Source organism: Oryx dammah, unplaced genomic scaffold, assembly GCF_014754425.2.
Source record: "Oryx dammah isolate SB20612 unplaced genomic scaffold, SCBI_Odam_1.1 HiC_scaffold_15, whole genome shotgun sequence".
Lineage (NCBI taxonomy): Eukaryota > Metazoa > Chordata > Mammalia > Artiodactyla > Bovidae > Oryx > Oryx dammah.
This window is the reverse complement of record NW_024070199.1, coordinates 39,453,374-39,472,845: the sequence shown is the minus strand read 5'-3', so window position 1 is coordinate 39,472,845 and position 19,472 is coordinate 39,453,374. Positions and strand designations below refer to the sequence as shown.

The 19,472-nt window shown below is 57.5% G+C and overlaps 3 protein-coding genes across 4 annotated transcripts; 2 read left to right on the top strand and 1 right to left on the bottom strand.

Moving 5' to 3' along the window:
• Window positions 1-2,994: 2,994 nt before the first annotated feature.
• On the top strand, window positions 2,995-7,668 carry B3GAT3 (beta-1,3-glucuronyltransferase 3). Of its 2 annotated transcripts, XR_005723663.1 has the most exons (6): window positions 2,995-3,170; window positions 3,750-3,985; window positions 4,309-4,483; window positions 5,805-6,165; window positions 6,309-6,599; window positions 7,192-7,668. XR_005723663.1 is itself a non-coding variant. In XM_040256027.1 (5 exons), exons 1-5 carry the CDS (start codon window positions 3,089-3,091, stop codon window positions 7,288-7,290), a joined length of 1,008 nt encoding a protein of 335 aa, XP_040111961.1. In that variant the 5' UTR covers window positions 3,001-3,088; the 3' UTR covers window positions 7,291-7,668. The 2 variants fall into 2 exon arrangements, 1 of the variants encoding a protein (XP_040111961.1); XM_040256027.1 differs by lacking the exon at window positions 3,750-3,985 and having other exon boundaries at window positions 3,001-3,170.
• A 216-nt stretch (window positions 7,669-7,884) lies between these two features.
• Window positions 7,885-10,009, bottom strand: ROM1 (retinal outer segment membrane protein 1). Its single transcript, XM_040256026.1, has 3 exons — window positions 9,007-10,009; window positions 8,417-8,663; window positions 7,885-8,314 (listed from the first exon to the last, which is right to left on the bottom strand). The coding sequence occupies exons 1-3, from the start codon at window positions 9,594-9,596 to the stop codon at window positions 8,096-8,098; spliced, it is 1,056 nt and encodes a 351-aa protein (XP_040111960.1). The 5' UTR covers window positions 9,597-10,009; the 3' UTR covers window positions 7,885-8,095.
• A 136-nt stretch (window positions 10,010-10,145) lies between these two features.
• EML3 (EMAP like 3) lies at window positions 10,146-19,452 on the top strand. Its single transcript, XM_040256022.1, is given in 23 exon segments — window positions 10,146-10,466; window positions 11,305-11,476; window positions 11,555-11,815; window positions 11,909-12,019; window positions 13,053-13,120; window positions 13,286-13,409; window positions 13,637-13,733; window positions 13,735-13,808; window positions 14,003-14,072; window positions 14,151-14,261; window positions 14,502-14,597; window positions 14,943-15,098; window positions 15,261-15,402; window positions 15,817-15,968; window positions 16,050-16,175; window positions 16,258-16,389; window positions 16,842-16,909; window positions 17,448-17,536; window positions 17,610-17,707; window positions 17,825-17,912; window positions 18,407-18,505; window positions 18,798-18,928; window positions 19,011-19,452. Coding segments are annotated over 23 exon segments (2,691 nt in total). The 5' UTR covers window positions 10,146-10,444; the 3' UTR covers window positions 19,215-19,452.
• Window positions 19,453-19,472: the final 20 nt, after the last annotated feature.

Genomic DNA, 19,472 nt, shown 5'->3' with positions numbered 1-19,472 from the left:
TGTTGGCGTCTGGATTCTAGTTCTGGCCTGAACCACAGACCCTTAAAAGCCCAAGGACCTGACATTTTCAGCCTGTGCCTCGTTGGTTGAGCAGAATGAGTGAGTGCAAGCCTTCCTCAGCTTGCTTGATGGCCAGTATATCACGAAGGAACCCAGCAAGATCGTCAGACTTTAGTGGGCCTAGTTCATAGTGGTGACTAGAGCTAACGGGGTCCCTCTAGAAATAGCTGTCTGTTAGATGCTCTCACACTTAAGACTGCTTTTCTTTTTTTAAAATTTATTTTTGGCTGTGCCAGGTCTTCACTGCTGCGTGGACTTTCCTTTAGTTGTGGAGACTGGGGGCTGATCTTCATTGCAGTGCATGGGCCTCTCATTATGGCGGCTTCTCTTGTAGAGCATGGGCTCTAGGGCGCTCGAACTTCAGGAGTTGTTGCTCGTGGCCTCAATAGTTGCATTTACAAGGCTCTAGAGCACAGACTCAATGGTTGTAGTGCACAGGGGTTTAGTTGCTTCTCAGCATATGGGATCTTCCCAGACCAGGGTTTGAACCTGTGGTCTCCTGCATTGGCAGGCAGATTCTTTACCAGTGAGCCACCAGGGAAGCCCAAGACTGCTTTTCTTTAGCAGTATTAAAAAAATTTGCGTTTGTATCAGTGACAGGAGATGGTTTCCTCCATTTTGCAGATTGGCCACAGTCTTAGAGCTTATTTTAACAAAAAACTAGGTTGGTTGGTTTGGGAAAATTACTGCTTAGGATGGTTTATTCACTCATTCATTGGTGGCTCAGACAGTAAAGTGTCTGCCTGCAATGGAGGAGACCCGGGTTTGATTCCTGGGTCGGGAAGATCCCCTGGAGAAGGAAATGGCAATCCACTCCAGCACTCTTGCCTGGAAAATCCCATGGACGGAGGAGCCTGATAGGCTACAGTCCACAGGGTTGCAAAGAGTTGGACACGACTGAGCGACTTCACGAGGATGGTTTATGCCGGTGAGGAGTTGGGGGTGTGTTCAGGAAATTCCTCAGCTCAAGAAATATTTCCAGTTAATTTCCTGGGAAATAGCTCATCACCTTGGCATCCCACCCCCAACCCTATTGTCAGACGTTTATGAAGTGTGGGTCAGAGGAAAGAAAAAGTACAGGATCCTGGAGTCAGTTACCTAGAAGGCACATAGAAAATTGCACAGTGGGGATTACATTATTTGGGGCAATCTTAGTTACTTACCTGTAAGATGGGGACAAAAATCTATCACACAAGTGGACAGGTACTGTGACAACGCTGAAGAGCAGTTCGCTCTTAAACTACTGCTGGATGTGCTGGGAAAACTTATCGATGTAAACTCTTCATCCCAGAAAGGGACCTGATTCCAAGTGGACATACTAGAACATCTATAAGAGGTTGATTAATCATTAATAAAAATGCCTGAAATGCCCTTTGCTATTTTCCAGTTCATTATATTACTGTTGGTTTTGCATTTTTGCCATGATCAAAATTCTGCATCAATTTTTAGTGATAGTATTCTAAATTGTGGTCTTCCTTGGTTCATAACGGTAAAGAATTTGCCTGCAATGTGGGAGTTCCAGGTACAATTCCTGGAAGATCCCCTGGAGATGGGAATGGCTACCTACTTCCACCAGACAGAGGAGCCTGGGGGCTATAGTCCATGGGGTTGCAAGGAGTCACACACGACTGAGTGACTAACACACAGACATCCTAAATTGTATTAAAATTATCAGAGGATTATAGTGAGGATTATATGAGACAACCAGAGCACAGGCTTGGCAGTTAGTTCAGTTGCTCAGTCATGTCTGACTGCAACCCCATGGACCAGCATGCCAGGCTTCCTTGTCCATCACCAACTCCTGGAGCTTGTTCAAACTCATGTCCATCAAGTCAATGATGCCATCCAACCATCTCATCTTGTCGTCCCCTTCTACTCCTGCCTTCCATCTTTCCCAGCATCAGGGTCTTTTTCCAAGGAGTCAGTTCTTCGCATCAGGTGGTCAAAGTATTGGAGTTTCAGCTTCAGCATCAGTCCTTCCAATGAGTATTCAGGACTGATTTCCTTTAGGACTGACTGGTTTGATCTTGCAATCCAAGGGACTCTCAAGTCTTTTCCAACACCACAGTTCAAAAGCATCCATTCTTCCTTGCTCAACATTCATTATAGTCCAATTCTTACATCCATACATGACTACTGGAGAAACCATCAGTTCAGTCGCTCAGTCGTGTCCGACTCTGCAACCCCATGAATCGCAGCACGCCAGGCCTCCCTGTCCATCACCAACTCCCGGGGTTCACTCAGACTCACATCCATCGAGTCAGTGATGCCATCCAGCCATTTCATCTTCTGTCATCCCCTTCTTCTCCTGCCCCCAATCCCTCCCAGCATCAAAATCTTTTCCAGTGAGTCAACTCTTCTCATGAGGTGGCCAAAGTACTGGAGTTTCAGCTTTAGCATCATTCCTTCCAAAGAAATCCCAGGGCTGATCTTCAGAATGGATTGGTTGGATCTCCTATATGGAGATCCTACTGGCAGTGCAACTATATGGACCTTTGTCAGCAAAGCAATGTCTCTACTTTTTAATATGCTGTCTAGGCTTGGCAGGGCTGTAGATTTCACTCATTCGTGTAGCAATTATTTACTGAGCTACTGTCACTGGGTGCAGTGACTGGTGGATGGGTGAGTGAATGAATGTAAGAAAACATGCTCATAGGGACTGGAGATCAAGGCGGAGGGTCTCAAAGCCACTCCCACGTTACCTTACTTGGCTCCTGACCACCGGCCAGGCACGCTTGACACGCCGGATATGACGTCACCCACTCCCGTGGTTCCCAGAACTAGGCAATGGGACCGGAAATTACCCAGAGGGAAGGGGGTGTGCAGACTGACCGGAAGTGGGCCCAGACGGGCGCAGCCAGCGCTAGCTCCCGGGAGCCGCTCGAGACGAGCGTGAGGAGGGCGGGACGCGGGGAGGGGCCGCTGCAGGGGCGGGGCTGGCAGGCGGGCGGGGGGCGGGAACCCCTTGTCCCCGCCGGACCCCGCCTGCCCCGGCGGCGGCGGCGGCGGCGGCGGCGGCGGCGCGGCCATGAAGCTGAAGCTGAAGAACGTGTTCCTCGCCTACTTCCTGGTGTCGATCGCCGGCCTACTCTACGCGCTGGTGCAGCTCGGTGAGCGGGGCGGGGCGGGGGTGCGGCGAGTCGGCCGAAGGGCATCCCGCCGCTGTGCATCCCGCCCTGGGGATGAAGCCCCGCGCAGACCCCATTCATCCGGCTCGGTCCTCCGACAGCCCCCCTGCGGCCCCTGGGCGCACTACCCTCTCCAGAACGCACCGCGGCTGCCCGCCGCACCTCGGGTGAAATCAGACTCCTTCCCGGAGCCTGCCGGGCCCCGCGTGATCCCGCCGCCGTCTGCCTCTCTAACCCCATTTCCCATCCCTCTCGCTCGCTCTGCTCCAGCCACACTGGCTTCATGACAGTTTCTCGAAAACCCCACGCTCGTTGCTCTAAGCACTTAACCTGTCTCTGCCGGTAACCTTTTCTCCCAGCTCTTCCCCAGCTGCCTTTTTCTCATCCTTCAGGTCTCAGCTCGCTGACATGTCACCGCCTCACAGAGGCCTTCCTTGACCACCTTAGCTAAAAGTAACTCTTCTTACTCTGCGTTCTCTTTTAAGTCTCCCTCCTATTTGTTTCCTTCATAGCCCTTACCACAGTTTCTAATAAATTGTATTAATTTGTTTCTTTGCTTAGTGTCCAGCTCCTCCACTAAACTGCAACCTCCATGAGGGCAGGGACCATGTCTGTTTGGTTTCCTGCTGCAGCCCGGGCACCTAAGGCAGTGCCTCCCAGGAGGAGCATTCAATAAATATTTATCCAGTGATGGAATCAATGAATTTAATGAGTCTTTGGTCACACAGCCAACGGAACAGATTGAACCCTGCCTCTTATGCAGGGATTTAGAGACTGGGCCACTGCATGATTCTCAGGTATTTGAAAGACTGCCCTGTTTTAGGAGATCAGCTTGTTCGTTATGCTTCCAGAAGGCAAAATTAGGCCCAGCAGGTAGAAAGGATGGAGGCAGGTGATCAGCTTAATAGACATATGAAAATTGTAATGGATGGAATTGTTAAAAGTTGGAGAGGTGCTGCTAATTAAGGCAGCAAGTTCCTCACCACCCTAGGTGTGGAAAAGCTGTTAGAGAAGTTGTAAGGAGAGCCCTGCACTGGTTAGTTGAATGGGAAGGTTAATGCCCTTTGGGATGCTGAACATCCTGTGGTTCTCTGCCCCCATCCCTGTTTCCTGGGACCAGGCCAGCCATGTGACTGCCTCCCTCCCCTGCGGGCAGCAGCGGAGCAGCTTCGGCAGAAGGATCTGAGGATTTCCCAGCTGCAAGCCGATCTCCGTCGCCCAGCCCCTGCCCCTGCCCAGCCCCCTGAACCCGAGGCTCTGCCTACTATCTATGTTGTTACCCCCACCTATGCCAGGTATGGGCTCTGACTCACCCAGGATCTGCATGGACCAAGAGGCTGGGGTTGATGATGAGTTTCAGGAGGCACTGGGCCAGATGTTCTTCAGGCTAAGGCATTGCCAAATGTCAGGCTAAATGAACCACATCATTACTCAGATCTTGGGGAAATTGTTTTTTCTATAAACAATAGATGGGAGGACTTCCCTGGTGGTCTAGTGGTTGAGATTCCTGGCTGCCATCATGGGGACTGCGGGTTCAATCCCTGGTTGGGAGCTCTAGTATCCCACATGCCATGTAGCGTGGCCAAAAGATAAAGAATATAGACAGAGATGTGCCATGAAGTAGTGTAAAAAATTCCTGAGACATTTTAAGATACAACAATAAAGTTTCAAAGAAATTCTGAACTTGCCAAGTGAGTTCACTCTGACTCCTTAGGGAAACTTTGGTGAGGAAGTTTGAGAACCTCTTGACTAATGTAAAGTAGAGAAGGACTTGGCCATTTAGTCATATGATGGTCTAGAAATAGTTACACCAGTTGTTATTTAGTGTGTTTACTCTCTGCCCCACACTGTGCTACGTGGGTTCCTTTTAAAAAAAAAATAAAATGTAGCATTATTAGTGATACATACCAACTGGGGAATGTGGTTTTGAAAGGAGCCAAAAGGGCTTGCTGACATCTGCCTGGAATCAGATGGCTGGCCCACCTAGGCTAGGCATCTTAAGACCCTCCCCTCTCTGTGCACACACTGCCAACCCTGGGGCGAGCAGGCCCATCTGAAGGGCAAAGAAACTTACAAGAGGCTCGGGGATGACCTTGGTTCAATCATGTTGGTCTAAGAAGGCACTGCCCTCTGCCCAGCAATGACAGACATCAAGAGAAAGTGTCTACAAGACTCCCCCACCTCAGACTCCGGTTCTGTATTGTCTACAGAACCGGAAATCAAAAGACTTGGACTTCTCTGGTAGTCCAGAGGTTAAGACTGTGCTGTCAATGCAAGGGGCACAGGTTCAATCCCTGGTTGGGGAACTAAGGTCCCACATGCCATGCAGCATGGCCAAAAAGATAAAAAAATAACAGGGCAGGTGAGGGAATTCCATGGCGGTCCAGTGGTTAGGCCTCTGTGCTTCCACTTCAGGGGGCACAGGTACCGTCCCTGATTAGGGACCCAAGATCTCACAAGCTGAGCTACTCAGCCAAAAAACAACAACAGGGAGTTTGGGTGCTGGTCAGGGAAATGTCATGAGGGTGCTAGGAGTGGCCCAGAAGAAGACATACATGCCTGCTGGAGTGGGCAAATGGTGGCCACCCTTTCCCTCCTGCATCTTTCCCCCTGCAGGTTGGTGCAGAAGGCGGAGCTGGTGCGGCTGTCCCAGACCCTGAGCCTGGTGCCCCGGCTGCACTGGCTGCTGGTGGAGGATGCTGAGGGCCCCACCCCATTGGTCTCGGGGCTGCTGGCTGCCTCTGGCCTCCTCTTCACACACCTGGCGGTCCTTACCCCCAAGGCCCAGCGGCTCCGGGAGGGCGAGCCAGGCTGGGTTCGGCCCAGAGGTGTAGAGCAACGCAACAGGGCCCTGGACTGGCTCCGGAGCGGAGTGGGTGCTGTTGGGGGAGAGAAGGACCCACCCCCACCAGGTGCCCAGGGAGTCGTGTACTTTGCTGACGATGACAACACCTACAGCCGGGAACTCTTTGAGGAGGTGAGCTCAGGCCCGGTGGGACCTGCTTCATCATTTTCCCTGGGTGGGGAGTGGTGGGGCAGAGTGACTCAAGTGGTCCTTGCTGCTGCTCCTCTTCCTCTGGGCCACTTCCTGTCTGTCTCTTCTTTCCCGACTTCCGCTAGATGCGCTGGACCCGTGGTGTCTCAGTGTGGCCTGTGGGGCTAGTGGGCGGCCTTCGATTCGAGGGCCCTCGTGTACAGGATGGCCGGGTTGTTGGTTTCCACACGGCCTGGGAGCCCAACAGGCCCTTCCCAGTGGATATGGCGGGATTTGCTGTCGCCCTGTCTTTGCTGTTGGCTAAACCCAATGCCCGGTTTGATGCTACCGCTCCTCGGGGCCATCTGGAGAGCAGTCTCCTGAGCCACCTTGTAGATCCCAAGGACCTGGAACCACGGGCTGCCAACTGCACTCGGGTAAGGCCATGGAGGTGGGCATAGAAACCCGGTTCTAGGATGGACAGGAGATGGGAGAAGTGGAATGAGGCCCTGTGGAGCAGGATCTAGGATGGGTGTTTGAACAAGGAGAGACCCTGCAGAGCTTGCTTACTCTATTGAAGGGGAAGTCAGAGAAGGAAAGTGGTCTCTTGGCACCCCTGAGACAGACAGACAGGGTAAGGGATTAGGCCCCATTTCAGAGGCACTGGCTTCCCTTATGGCTCAGATGGTAAAGAATCTACCTGCAATGCAGGAGACCTGGGTTTGATCTCTGGGTCAGGAAGATCTCTTGGAGAAGGGAATGGCAACCTGCTCCAGTATTCCAGCCTAGAGAATTCCATAGAAAGAGAAGCCTGGCAGGCTACAGTCCATGGGGTCGCAGAGTTGGAAATGACTGAGTGACTAACACTTTGACTTTCAAAGGCACTAAAGCCTCCCCACTCCCCCTGCCCTTCATACTTGGCAGCCAACATGGTGTGTGTCCAGGAGGTGGGAGGATCCGTTTTATCCTGAGTGCCCCAGAGGCTTGGCTGAGGCTGGGCCCGGCTCTAACTGAAACCTTCCTGGACAGGTTCTGGTGTGGCACACACGGACGGAGAAGCCCAAGATGAAGCAGGAGGAGCAGCTGCAGCGGCAGGGCCGCGGCTCAGACCCAGCTGTCGAGGTGTGATGGTGGCCTTACCCTGCCCACCAGCTCACCAGGCACAGAGCTGTGGGACTGTGCCCCTGGCCCGCCCAGGATGTGGTTTTCCAAGTCCTGACCCCTCAGAGCCAGGAGCGGCCCCTCCACCCCTTCAGCCCCTCCCCTGGCCTGCCATGTGGCACTGCCCACAGGCTAGGGACAAACAGCCCTCCTATTGAGCCAGACTGGCCCTGTCTGGGGCGGAGCAGAAAACAGACAGACTCAGGAGGGAGGGCAGCTGAGTCACTGGGTAACTTATTGGGGCTGGGCATGCACTAGGGGGGCTGGAGGAGCTGGGCTGGACCCTCCCCACCTGAGCATGCTGACCTCCCCCTCTCCTACCTCCAGAATAAAAACTCAACCTGGCAGGGCCTCTGTGTTCCTTCACTTCCCATGTCAGGTTCTTGCATTTGATTCTTACCAGGGTCAAAACCCTTGGGTCCTGGCTTCTCCATCAGATGGAAATCAGTTCTCTCAGGGCCCCCCACAGACAAAGATCAGGAGTTTCAGTCCGAAAGCTTTATTGAGTCTGTGCACCAGAGGTAGCCTCCCGGCCTTCCCATGTCATTTCTACCACCTTGGTTTTTTTTTTTTTTCTGTCCCTTGGTGGTTCTGGCCATGGACTAGGCCCTAGGACACCTGGTTTTCTCTCCTACCCCAGTCCAGCTCACTGACTACCCTTAACCCTCTAATCCCATTCCCCCCTCCCTCACGGGGAGCCTATAAGGAGTTGTGAGCTTTCCAGTCTTGTCCATCCCTCCCCTTCCCCCCACCCCTATCCCCACCTTAAGTTCTAGGCCTCAGGTAGACCCTCCTTGGGAGGTTCCTCTTCTGGTGGGGCCTCCCCAGGTGCTGGCCTATGGGGCCCCGCTCCCTGTAGCCAGGCTGTTTTCAGCATGTCTTTCAGCCCAGCAGGAAAGAGGTAGCCCTGGGCCTCTCCCTCCCCATCAATGACTCCTCCGAGCCCCTCCAGTGCTGTCTGCAGGTACCGCAGGCCCAGAAGTACCAGAGTCTGTGGGGGGAAGCAAGAAGCAAGAGGTCAGCAAGGGTCAGCAGTTCCAGGGGTCCCTGGGTTGGAGGCAGTGAGGAGGCCTCAGACTCTCTGCTGACTCACCTGCAGCAGGAAGGTAACAGCCAGCGTGTTGCCCAGTGTGCTTGCCAGCCCCTGCAAGTGCCCCAGTAACACCTCGTGGCATCCTTGGGACCAGAGGTTGAGGTTGGGCTGTCGGGGATCAAAGAGGGGGTGGGCGTGGGGGTCTGAGAGCTGGCTTTGCAGGCAAGGTCTGGGTGAGTGGGGATTACAGCAGGAGAAAGGGACCCCATCAATCAGATACAGGCCTTCCACATTGCTCTGGATCCGGCTGCAAAGGGAGGGGCAGGGGTGTTAGGATATCTGGAGATAGAGGCCTGAGGGAGAAGCTGCAGGGTACAGAAGTTGAGAAGGGAAAAATGAGGGAAACATTTAACAACTGCTTTACTATGCCAGGCAGCCATAATTCACTTATCGTTACAACCACTCTGTGAGATGGTAGTTTTATCATCTCTAGTTTACAGACACATGGGCCCAGAGCAGTTTGGTACCATGCCCTGGGTCACACAGTTGTTGCCCCATTCCCTCAATCACTAGATGAATTACTGCCTATCTGGGTGAGGTGGGGTTTCAAGGAAAGAGAAGGAGAAGGAGGGGAGAAGCAAATCACTCACTCAACCACGTCATGGTCATTGGGATCCAGGTAACGGTTGCTGACCCACTGGATTCCAAACCAATCCTTGTAGCCATGACGGCCGCAGCAGTGGTACCTCAGCTGCAGCTCATCCAACAACCGTTTGGCTTGACAGCGTCCGGGCACCTCTGTGTCCTTGTAGTGAGCCAAGGCAGACCCCAGGCCCTCCTCCAGGCCCGTGTCCAGAGTCCCAGGTAAAGCCAAGGCTAGTCCCAGGGCGAGGACCAGGAGCCCCCCGCCCCCCGCTGTGCCAGCCACCAGCAGTGGGCCCAGGACCCCTCGCCAGGGAGGGTACTGTTCTGCATCCAGACTGGCCCGGCTAGCTCCTGAACTCACCAGTCCTGTGCCCAGAGCCACTGCACTGGCTGCCAAGGCAACCTGGGGCAGGGCAGAGAATGGGCAAGAGGGAGCCAAGAAGGTACCAAGGTGCCACAGCTGGACCAGGAGGTGCCCACTACAGAGGAGGGTGAGGCCGCCGACCAGCACGAGCAGCCAGGAGAGGAGCCAGAGCCCCTGCGCCAGACGGATGCGGGGCTGGAGGGGCAGCACCAGGGCCAGCACCGGCGCCATCTCCCATCTCTGCCCGAGGGACAGCAGAGCTGTCAGGGGCTGGGGTTGGCCGTGGCAGGATGCTGCGTCAGCCCGGCCCGGCTTGAGCTGGGCTAATGCCACCCTGACCCCAATACCCTGGGCATCCTCCCGCCACAGCCTTAATAACCCGCCGGCCGGGTCCTCAGCCAGTCCCAGTTCGGGATGCTTCGGCTTTGCCCCTGAGGGAAAGCCCCGCCCCCGGGCAAAGTGCCGATTTCGTGACCCCGCCTCTGCCCCCTCGCGGAAGTGGGGAGGGGCTGGTCGGTTCTGCCCCCAGAGGCAAGGGGCTGGGGGCGGAGACCTCGGGCCCCGCGCTCCTTCCCGGGTCCCCAGAGAGTCCGAGGGCCAGGATCCCGGAAGGGCCTGGAGGGCGGTGGCCCGAGGGGACCCGTTTTTTTTGGGGGGGGGGTCAGAGGGTTGGCCCCGCCCCCGTAACCAGCCGCGAGGCCCGGACAGGGAGGGGTTACCAGGCGGCCCGGCCCCCCCCTCGTCCCGCCCCCCCTCCCGCGCTTCCTGGCGGCTCCGCGTCCGGGGCCTGTTTGTGCTGCGGCGCTGGGGCCCGGGACGGCCCCGCCACCCCACCCCCGGGAGCCGAGAGCGGCCCGGGGAGAGTCCGAGGCCCCGGCGAGCCCCAGAGCCTGCGGCCCCCTCCCCACAGCGCCCCCTCCAGGCCCTTTGCCCGCGCCCGACAGCGCCCCCGGGGGGTGGCTCGGCTCCCTCGCGCGCGCGCCCCGGGGTGCTTCCCCTTCCCCTCTCCCTGGCCATGGCCCCAGCGGCTTAGACGCCTCCTCCTCCGCCGCCGCCGCTCGGAGCAAGCCGGGGGCCGGATGGACGGGGCCGGGGGGCCCGGTGAGTACGGGGCGGGGCGGGCGGCGTGCCCCTTCCCGGAGCGCCGGCCAGTCTGGCGCTGCCATTGCCCGACGGCTGTCCCGGGCGTCCCCGCGTGCTCCTTGGCCCCGGGGGCTCAGAGCATCCTCCACGGTTCCTCAGGCCGCTCCCCCTAGTTACTTGGGTCCTCCAACTGTCATTTCGGACTTCGACAATGCCATCCTGCCCCCCGTATTACTCTGGGCCCCTTCAAAGTTTCCGAACCTCCTGTGTTACCCTGGGCTTCTTTCCCCGCTTTGTTGGGTCTTTTTACTCCTGATCTTCTCTGTTACCCTGGAACCTGCGCTGGGACCTCTGCTCTCCGCTGCTAACCCTCTCCTGTCACTCCGGACCTCTTCTCTTCTGAGTCCTCAGGATGACTGTCCTCTGAGTCGCCCGCTTCTCTCCTGGTGCTCCCTCGCAGTTTCTCTGCCTTGCCTGGAGTCCTACGGTTACTCTGGGCCGGGCCCTGTCGTCCCTCATGCGCCTCCGTCTGTGGTTCCCACGTTCCTCGGCAGAACTCCATATTTCCCCCCTGGTACTCCATGGTACTCCCTGTCTTTGCGGAGGCTGGGACAGGCAGCAGGAAGGGAGCTCTGCCAGGTTCCTCGCCTGCCCTGCCAGAAGGAGGCCCTTGATCCTTTTCCCACTGTCTCCTCCCCTCTGGGAGTGCTTCCAAGCCTGGAGCTGCTTGCAGGGGGCAGTCCTATTGGACAGATGCAGTTAGGGGGAGAGAGAATCCCCTCAAGCCTTTCCCCAGGTGTGTGTGTGGAAGAGGGGGGTGGGGTGACATGCTGACGGCTTCTTGCCCCTTTCCCAGGTGAGGGCCCGGCTCAAGAGGCCCTGCAGTCCTTGAGCCGGCGGCTTCAGGTGCAGGAGAAGGAGATGGAGCTGGTGAAGGCAGCCTTGGCAGAAGCTCTTCGCCTGCTGCGGCTGCAGGCACCCCCCACCTCCCTGCAGGACCCTGGCACCCTGGGCCCTCCAAGGGACAGGTATGCATGTGGTCACTCCCTCCTCCTCCTCCTCGATAGGGCCTCTAGGGCCATCAGGTTGATGCACTGTCTCCCCAGCAGCCCCGCAGCCCCCCCAGGACTGCCACCCACATGCAGCCCCTCCTTGGTGAGCCGAGGCACCCAGACGGAAGCAGAGATGGAGGTGGAGCCATCCCCTGGCCCCCCCGGGCTGAGCAACGGGCCCCCAGCCCCTCCGGGGGGCAGTGAGGAAGCTAGCGGGGCCCAGTCTGAAGGAGGGGGCAGCAGCAGCAGTGGCACGGGCTCCCCCGGGCCCCCAGGGGTCCTCAGGCTGGCTCAGCCCCCACAGCGCGTTGACGCGTAAGTGTCCTGTGGGGGAGGCTGGGTGGGAGGGTGGATAGGGGAGCCCCAGCGGCAGGAATGCCGTCCACCTGCTCCCTGTGCTCTGTCCAGGCCACGGAGAAATTCTTCCTCCTCGACGCCCTCAGAACGCCCTCGCCAGAAACTCTCCCGGAAGGCAGCTTCCTCGGCCAACCTGTTGTTGCGGTCAGGGAGTACAGAGAGGTGGGCGAGGCTCCCCCCGCCCGCCCGCCTCCGCCCCCGACCCCCCCCCCCCCGCCCAGGCTCAGGTTCTTGACTTTCCACATCCCTCACCTGGCTTCCCTGGGTGGGGTGGGGGGCCTCATTGCCCAACAGGAAGAAAGGAACAAGCGCTCCTGGGGCGCCTGCTGTGTACCCAGCACTGTGCCAACCCCTCGACCTCCTCCATCTCATTCAGTCCCCACGACATCCTTGGGGGGTAGGTGGTCTCATGCTGTTCATTGGCCAGGTGAGGAAGCAGGCTCAGAGAGGGTAAGTCATTTGCCTGGGGTCACGCAGCTAGAGCCAGGATTTCAACTGAACTCTTCCTGACTCCAGTTACCCCTGCCCTCTCCACCATACCACAGCATCCCTTTCAAGTTCCCAAGAGGGTTTTCCAAAAGTCTTCATGGTTTCCATGGGTGACTCTCCTCAGATTCCAGCTCTCTTCCCCCTCCCCAGCCTACCACACTTTAGAGAGCAAGGGGGAAATCCCAGTGGATTGTCTCAGAGTGCGTACAGGCTCCAGGACACCTGAGTGTTTACTCTCACCCTATCCTCGGCCTCTCCTTTATTCTTGGAAGAGAGGTTGTCATCTTATTATCCTGTGATAACAGTGATCTCTGGAATTCACCATTCACTTTCCCCTTGAGAGACAAGGACTTTCCTGCTGACCTCTCAGATCCCCAAGAGGCAGGGCTGTGGACCTTCTAGAGTCACTATGGGCCCATTTTACAGATGGAGAAATGAAAAGGTAGATAGGCAGAGGCCTGGTGGTCTGGAAGAAAGTGTCACCGCACACTACCTCTTACAGCTGTGCTGGCCCCTTTAGTCTCCGTCTTCTCACACCTTACATGGAGCCCATCTACACCAGAGCCCTCACTGTTCACGATACAAACTTAGAGTGTGCAGAGGTGACTGTGACCTCTAGGGTGACCTCCTTTCTTGTGTCCTGCCCCTCCTCAGTTCTGTCTTGGGGTCTGACCGCAGTCCCTGTGCTTTTCTCTCTGCCCAACAGCCGTGGGGGAAAAGACTCCCTCTCCAGCCCCGGTGGTCCTGGCTCTCGGAGGAGCAATTACAATTTAGGTATGTCCAGAGGGATCTGGAAGAACTTGGATGATGGGGTTGGGGCTACAGCCCCAGGAGCTGTTTGGCGGGGAGCTGTGAGGTATGGTGGTTGGAGCTCTGCCCTGACTTTTCTGGAAGGGAAGCTGCAGGACGGTGGTTGACACCTGCTTGTTTTCACTGTAGAAGGCATCTCAGTGAAGATGTTCCTCCGAGGCCGCCCCATTACCATGTACATCCCGTCTGGCATCCGCAGCGTGGAGGAGCTGCCCAGCGGCCCACCCCCAGAGACCCTCAGCCTTGACTGGGTGTATCCTGCCCCCTTCAGCCCCCTGGCAACCACCCTTCCCATCATGAACCCTCCCTTCCCCCTGCTTTTTTACGATTTCCTCCTGGGTCTGCAAGAAGAGGGAGACCTCTGAATCCTCCCCATCTATCCTCTGCCAGTGGCGCTGCTGGTCGGAGCTCTGTCTTTCTCCTCTTTTCCTCACTGTGCCCTTGATCCAACCCTTTCCTTGACCATGATCCCCATTCCAGGTATGGGTACCGGGGTCGTGACTCCCGCTCTAATCTGTTTGTGCTGCGCTCTGGGGAGGTGGTCTACTTTATCGCCTGTGTGGTGGTGCTGTACCGGCCCGGGGGGGGGCCCCGGGGGCCCTGGAGGTGGTGGTCAGAGACATTACCGGGGGCACACAGACTGTGTTCGATGGTGAGGGTCCGAGGGCTGGGGAGTGGGCAGCTCAAGGCGTGGGGAGGGTGGGCTTGGCAGAAGGAAGGTCTTGGGTGAATGTGGAGAAGCAGGAGAGGAGAGTGGGCTTGCTGCTCTGCAGGCCCAGGGGACGGTGTCCTGGGTGGTCTTGAGAGACCGACCCCCTTCCCTAGAGTGTCTCCTCCCCCACTTAGCCTGGCTGTTCACCCTGATGGTGTGCGTGTAGCCTCAGGACAGACAGCCGGCGTGGATAAAGATGGAAAGGTAAGGCTACAGTCAAACACCAGGGTGAGATCCCGGCCCGGCCCTCCTTCACGCCCCTGACTCCTTCTCCTCCACCAGCCCCTGCAGCCTGTGGTTCATGTCTGGGACTCCGAGACGCTGCTGAAGCTACAGGAGATCGGACTAGGGGCCTTCGAGCGGGGTGTGGGGGCCCTGGCCTTTTCAGTTGCGGTGAGCTGGCCCTGGTGCCTCGAGGCCCCCATTTCCTTGTCTGGGAACCCCCTTCTTGTACTTCACCAGGAAGCCTCAGAGGTTCTGGCCTTCCCGAGCCCCGCCCAGCTGGTTCTCCTAAGAGACACGTGGCCCCTTCTGCTCTCTCAGCCTGTCATGGCGCCCCTTGCCTCATTTAGACCCTGAACCCCCTGACTGCCAGGCCTCACTTGGCCCCTCCGGTGTGTCCTCTGGCCTCAGGATCAGGGCGCTTTCCTCTGTGTGGTGGATGATTCCAACGAGCACATGCTGTCTGTGTGGGACTGCAGCCGGGGCACAAAGCTGGCTGAGATCAAGGTGAGGTGTCCAGGGGGCTTGGCGGGGCGCCGGGCGGGTTAGGGTGCAGAGAGCCTCAAATTTCCCAAACACGAACCTCCCTTCTGGCTAGGTCCCCTGGAGCAAGCCTTCTAGCCTCTCTGAGGCTGTGAAGTGGGGACCACAGAGGTTCTGACCTCATGAGAGACAATGTGTAAGGCATTAGTGAGTGACGGAGAGTGGTGCTCTTAGGGGACCAGGGCAGTCCCTGGAGGAAGGGTTGCCCTGAGGGTTCTGGATCTCAGCAGACCAGTTGTCAGGGTGCCATTCTGGTAGAATGCAGGTGTACAGGGCTTGGGGTGGCTGAATCTAGTATCTTCCCTTCAGAGTACAAATGACTCAGTCCTCGCCGTTGGCTTCAACCCTCGTGACAGCAGCAGCATCGTCACCAGTGGGAAATCCCACGTCCACTTCTGGAACTGGAATGGTGGAACAGGGGTTCCTGGGAACGGGACGCTTACCAGGAAACAGGGTGTCTTTGGGGTGAGGCGTGGATGGGTGCGGGATGTGGGGGAAGGCAGAGTGCAGATGAAAGCATTGGTCTGAGTACTATAGACCCTAATGCTACGCAACTCCCAGTGGTGCCATGACTTGTAGTCTTTGCCCTACCCTTTGACCTCTGCTCTCTGCTCGCCTCGCCCCTAGAAATACAAGAAGCCCAAGTTTATCTCCTGCTTTGTGTTCCTCCCTGATGGAGACATTCTCACTGGGGACTCAGAGGGGAACATCCTCACCTGGGGGCGGAGCCTCTCCGATTCCAGGACCCCAGGCAGGGGTGGGGCCAAAGGTATGTGATGGGGGTGGCATCCTGGAAGGCTAGTTCCCCAGAGGGTCTGTGAGGTCAGAGGAGAGGATTTCCCATCCTTTCACATGGGGAGCTGATGGGTTCTGTCAGAGGGTGGGGCTCTTTAGGCAGCCAGAATAGAAGGGTAGTGGACAGCATGGCAAAGGGAGGAGGCTGGGGCTTTGGAGTCTGCCAGGCTCTGGGCTCACCTCTAGTACTGGCCTTTAGGAAGTCACCTCACTTCTTTGAACCTTAGTTGTTCAGTCTGTAAATTGGGGAGAAGAGCCAAGGATCAGAGACAGCATTCAGCGGGCACTCAGCAACTGGGAGTCATTACTCTATTGTGACCGCCTAGGCTGCTCTTGTTCCCTCCTTCCCTGCACCCTACAAGCATGACCACCTGGACTTTGCCAACAGAGACCTATGGGATTGTGGCCCAGGCCCACGCTCATGAAGGTTCCATCTTCGCCCTGTGTCTCCGGCGGGACGGGACTGTGCTGAGTGGTGGTGGGCGGGACCGCCGGCTGGTCCAGTGGGGGCCCGGGTTGGTGGCCCTTCAGGAGGCGGAGGTGACGGCTGGCCTGGGGTCAAGGGAAGGAGGGGGACAAAGAATGGACAGGGGGCCCCTGACGTTCTGCACCCCCCTGCAGATTCCTGAACACTTTGGGGCTGTGCGGGCCATTGCAGAGGGGCCTGGCTCTGAGCTGCTGGTGGGCACCACGAAGAATGCGTTGCTGCGGGGAGATCTGGCCCAGGGCTTCTCCCCTGTAATCCAGGTGGGGGGGGCAAGGTTTTGGGGGAGCAGGGAGGGAAGAGCTGTGGGGGAGGGGCAGAGATGACAGCCGTGCTCCGCTGCAGGGTCACACGGATGAACTCTGGGGGCTCTGCACACATCCCTTCCAGAACCGTTTCCTCACCTGTGGCCATGACCGGCAGCTCTGCCTCTGGGACGGGGAGGGCCATGCCCTGGCCTGGAGCATCGACCTCAAGGTAGAGAGCTCTGCGTCCCCGGATCCTCACTGTCATACCCACCGTGACTTCTGTGGCCGCCACTCCTTCCCCAATATCCGCTTCCCTTTTGCTCCCAGAGGCAGCCACCTTGCACTGGTGTGACTGTACTGGCTGCTAAAATATTTATTCTTCTGTACTGATGGTACCAGTGTCCCTGAAGACTGTCCGCCCCCCAGCCCCTAGACCTCTTGAGCCGGCAACTAATGGTTAACCTCCCGCACAGCTGGGGGTGTCAGTTCTGGTGGCTGAGTGTTTTGAGTAGCACCTCTGTTTAGGTTCCAGAGGCACCCTGCCTGCCATCCCAGGTCTTCTGTCCCTCTCCTCCTTGGAACGGGGGAGGCTTTGCCATTGTTATCAAGATGACAAGGTATCCATCTTAGTTCCCTCACTCGAAAGGCATCTTCTTGAATTCACCTTCTCCCCTCTCCCAGGAGACTGGTCTCTGTGCTGACTTCCACCCCAGTGGGGCAGTTGTGGCCGTAGGACTGAACACAGGGAGGTGAGAGGGAGCCAGAACTCCTGGGAGGGGAAAGTAGGAGGTATGGGAAGGGTTTCTGGTAATGGGGGGCAGTGGAGGACTGTGATCGCTGCCTGTTCAGGAGCCCCAACTGCACCCTCCCACTCCTCAGTGCTTTTCCCTGCAGCCTGGGTCTCCCTTGCTCTCCTGTGGCAGCTGTCATCACACCCTCCCCCGTCCACTCCCCCTCCTCTGAGAGTGGAGGAGGTGGCAGTTCCAGATAGAGGAGCAGGCGATGGGCGGGGCATTGGGGAAACTAACACAGGGAAGTGACAAGCTTATAGAATCCACAGAGCCCTGTCTTTGGGCCTTTGGACTCCTTTTCGGAAGGTATCAGGAGCCCCTCAGCTTTTATCTGCCCTTAGCCCCTTTCCACTTCCCAGCATATGAATGCAATGGCAACCTCCCTGTCTGTATCATAGCCTTTCTTTTGGTGTCTCTGAGGCTCTCTGACTTGCCAACCCGCACCCTGCTCGGGACAGGTATCCTCACACCTGTTTTCCACCTCCTTCCTTTCCAGGTGGCTGGTTTTGGATACAGAGACCAGAGAGATTGTGTCTGACATCACCGATGGCAATGAGCAGCTATCAGTGGTCCGGTACAGCCCAGGTGGGAGCCACCTCCATCCCCAGACCTAGACTCATCCCTAGGCCCTTCCCTCTCTGAGTGACTGTCTTTGTAGATGGGTTGTACCTGGCCATCGGTTCCCATGACAACATGATCTACATCTATAGCGTTTCCAGTGACGGTGCCAAGTCCAGCCGTTTTGGCCGCTGTGTGGTGAGGAAGCTGGGGTGGAGGGTGGGGCATTGCCATAGCAGGTAAACTAATGCCCTTCTGGAGGTAGGGGTGGGAAATGGTGGCTGCATTTTTAAGTCTCTTGACCTTTGCTCCCAGGGTCACTCCAGCTTCATCACTCACCTTGACTGGTCCAAGGATGGGAACTTCATCATGTCCAATTCTGGGGACTATGAGATCCTTTACTGTGAGTGACAGTAGGGGAGTGCATGAGAGGGGAATTGGGGTGGGTTTTATTTATGTGAGTGGGCTCTTGGTTGGGAGGGGATGAAGGAAATGTAGGGAAGCCCCCAGTAGAGGGGCAATCAGATAGGGGCTGAAGATGAGTTTATACACAATAGGAGAAATGTCACTGGACAGAAAAACCACACACACAGTTTAACACCATGTCTTGTTCCCACCAGGCCTTAAGAGAGTTGAAAAATGTACTAGGAAAAAGATTGTTTTGGAAAAGTTTCTCAGGACAGGTGTGGAGGGGTTGACTTATCGAGAGAGGAGAACTTCAGATGAGAACTCAGGAAGCACAAGGGGCTGGCTGGGTTTTGCCCTGGGCTGAGGGCTACCACTCTGACCAGATCACATGCCGTGGCCTCAAGCCAGTCTTTCCAATTTGGCCTCCCATGTCATCCTCCCCACGGAGGACAGGGTGAGAACTGAGCTGGGTGGGCTCTCTCTCCCCAGGGGATGTGGCTGGAGGCTGTAAGCTGCTGAGGAATCGCTACGAGAGCCGAGACCGGGAGTGGGCCACCTACACCTGCGTGCTGGGCTTCCATGTCTACGGTGAGAAGGGGCACAGGGCCGTGGAAACCTGCGTGAGTGTGGGGGGACAAGGTGCAGCCCGCCTGGGCTCGGAATGCTGGACATGTGTAGGGGGTGGGCGTCAAGAAACTGGCAGATCCAACCCAAGAGCCGCCCCCCTCCCCCGCCTCCGCCACTGGCCCTCAGGACTGGGAAGGATTGCCTGGAACGTGGTGGGTGGGTGGCCGGGCTGCCTGAGCTAGGGGGGAAATGGTGCAGCTCTGGACCGCGGGTGGGGGCGGGGAGGTCGGGCTGAGGCCGGCTGCTGTGATAGGCGTGTGGCCAGATGGCTCGGATGGAACTGACATCAACTCCCTGTGCCGCTCCCACAATGAGCGCGTCGTGGCCGTTGCCGACGACTTCTGCAAAGTGCACCTCTTCCAGTACCCGTGCGCGCACGCCAAGGTGAGGCCTCCCGGGGCCTCCGGGGCGGGGCGGGCGGCCGGGGTCCCTCGGCCGCTGCAGCTCCATCTTCTCTCCGGCCCAGGCGCCGAGCCTCGTGTACGGTGGTCACGGCAGCCACGTGACCAGCGTCCGGTTCACGCACGATGACTCGCACCTCATCTCGCTGGGCGGCAAGGACGCCAGCATCTTCCAGTGGCGAGTGTTGGGCGCTGGGGGCACGGGGCCGGTGCCCACCACGCCCTCTCGAACCCCCTCCCTGTCCCCTGCCTCCTCTCTTGACGTCTGACCCCTGCCGGACGGGACCCACCGGCCCTGCAGTGTGGCCCTACTCCACCCACCCAAATTCCCCAGGACCGAGGTGACCCTGTCCTCGACTTCGAGACATTCCCAAAAGTGCATTTCCTTGGAGGGGGCGAACGGCACCCCTGCACACACTGTATAGACCCGCTGGCTGAGCCGGGCAGCCCCAGCCTGGGCCCTGACTCCCGCTGCCTGCTGAGGGGCAATAAACCAAAAGCAAAGTCGCCTCCCGGTCCTTTTGTGG

Excerpts from the sequence above, each read along its gene's own strand:
- B3GAT3 (XM_040256027.1), top strand. The coding sequence starts at position 3,089 with ATGAAGCTGAAGCTGAAGAACGTGTTCCTCGCCTACTTCCTGGTGTCG. Across the intron at positions 4,484-5,804 it reads GTTACCCCCACCTATGCCAG|GTTGGTGCAGAAGGCGGAGC; the intron begins GTATGGGCTCTG and ends TTCCCCCTGCAG. Across the intron at positions 6,166-6,308 it reads GCCGGGAACTCTTTGAGGAG|ATGCGCTGGACCCGTGGTGT; the intron begins GTGAGCTCAGGC and ends GACTTCCGCTAG.
- ROM1 (XM_040256026.1), bottom strand. The coding sequence starts at position 9,596 with ATGGCGCCGGTGCTGGCCCTGGTGCTGCCCCTCCAGCCCCGCATCCGT. Across the intron at positions 8,664-9,006 it reads AATGACCATGACGTGGTTGA|CCGGATCCAGAGCAATGTGG; the intron begins GTGAGTGATTTG and ends CTCCCTTTGCAG. Across the intron at positions 8,315-8,416 it reads CTGTTACCTTCCTGCTGCAG|ACTCTGGTACTTCTGGGCCT; the intron begins GTGAGTCAGCAG and ends TTCCCCCCACAG.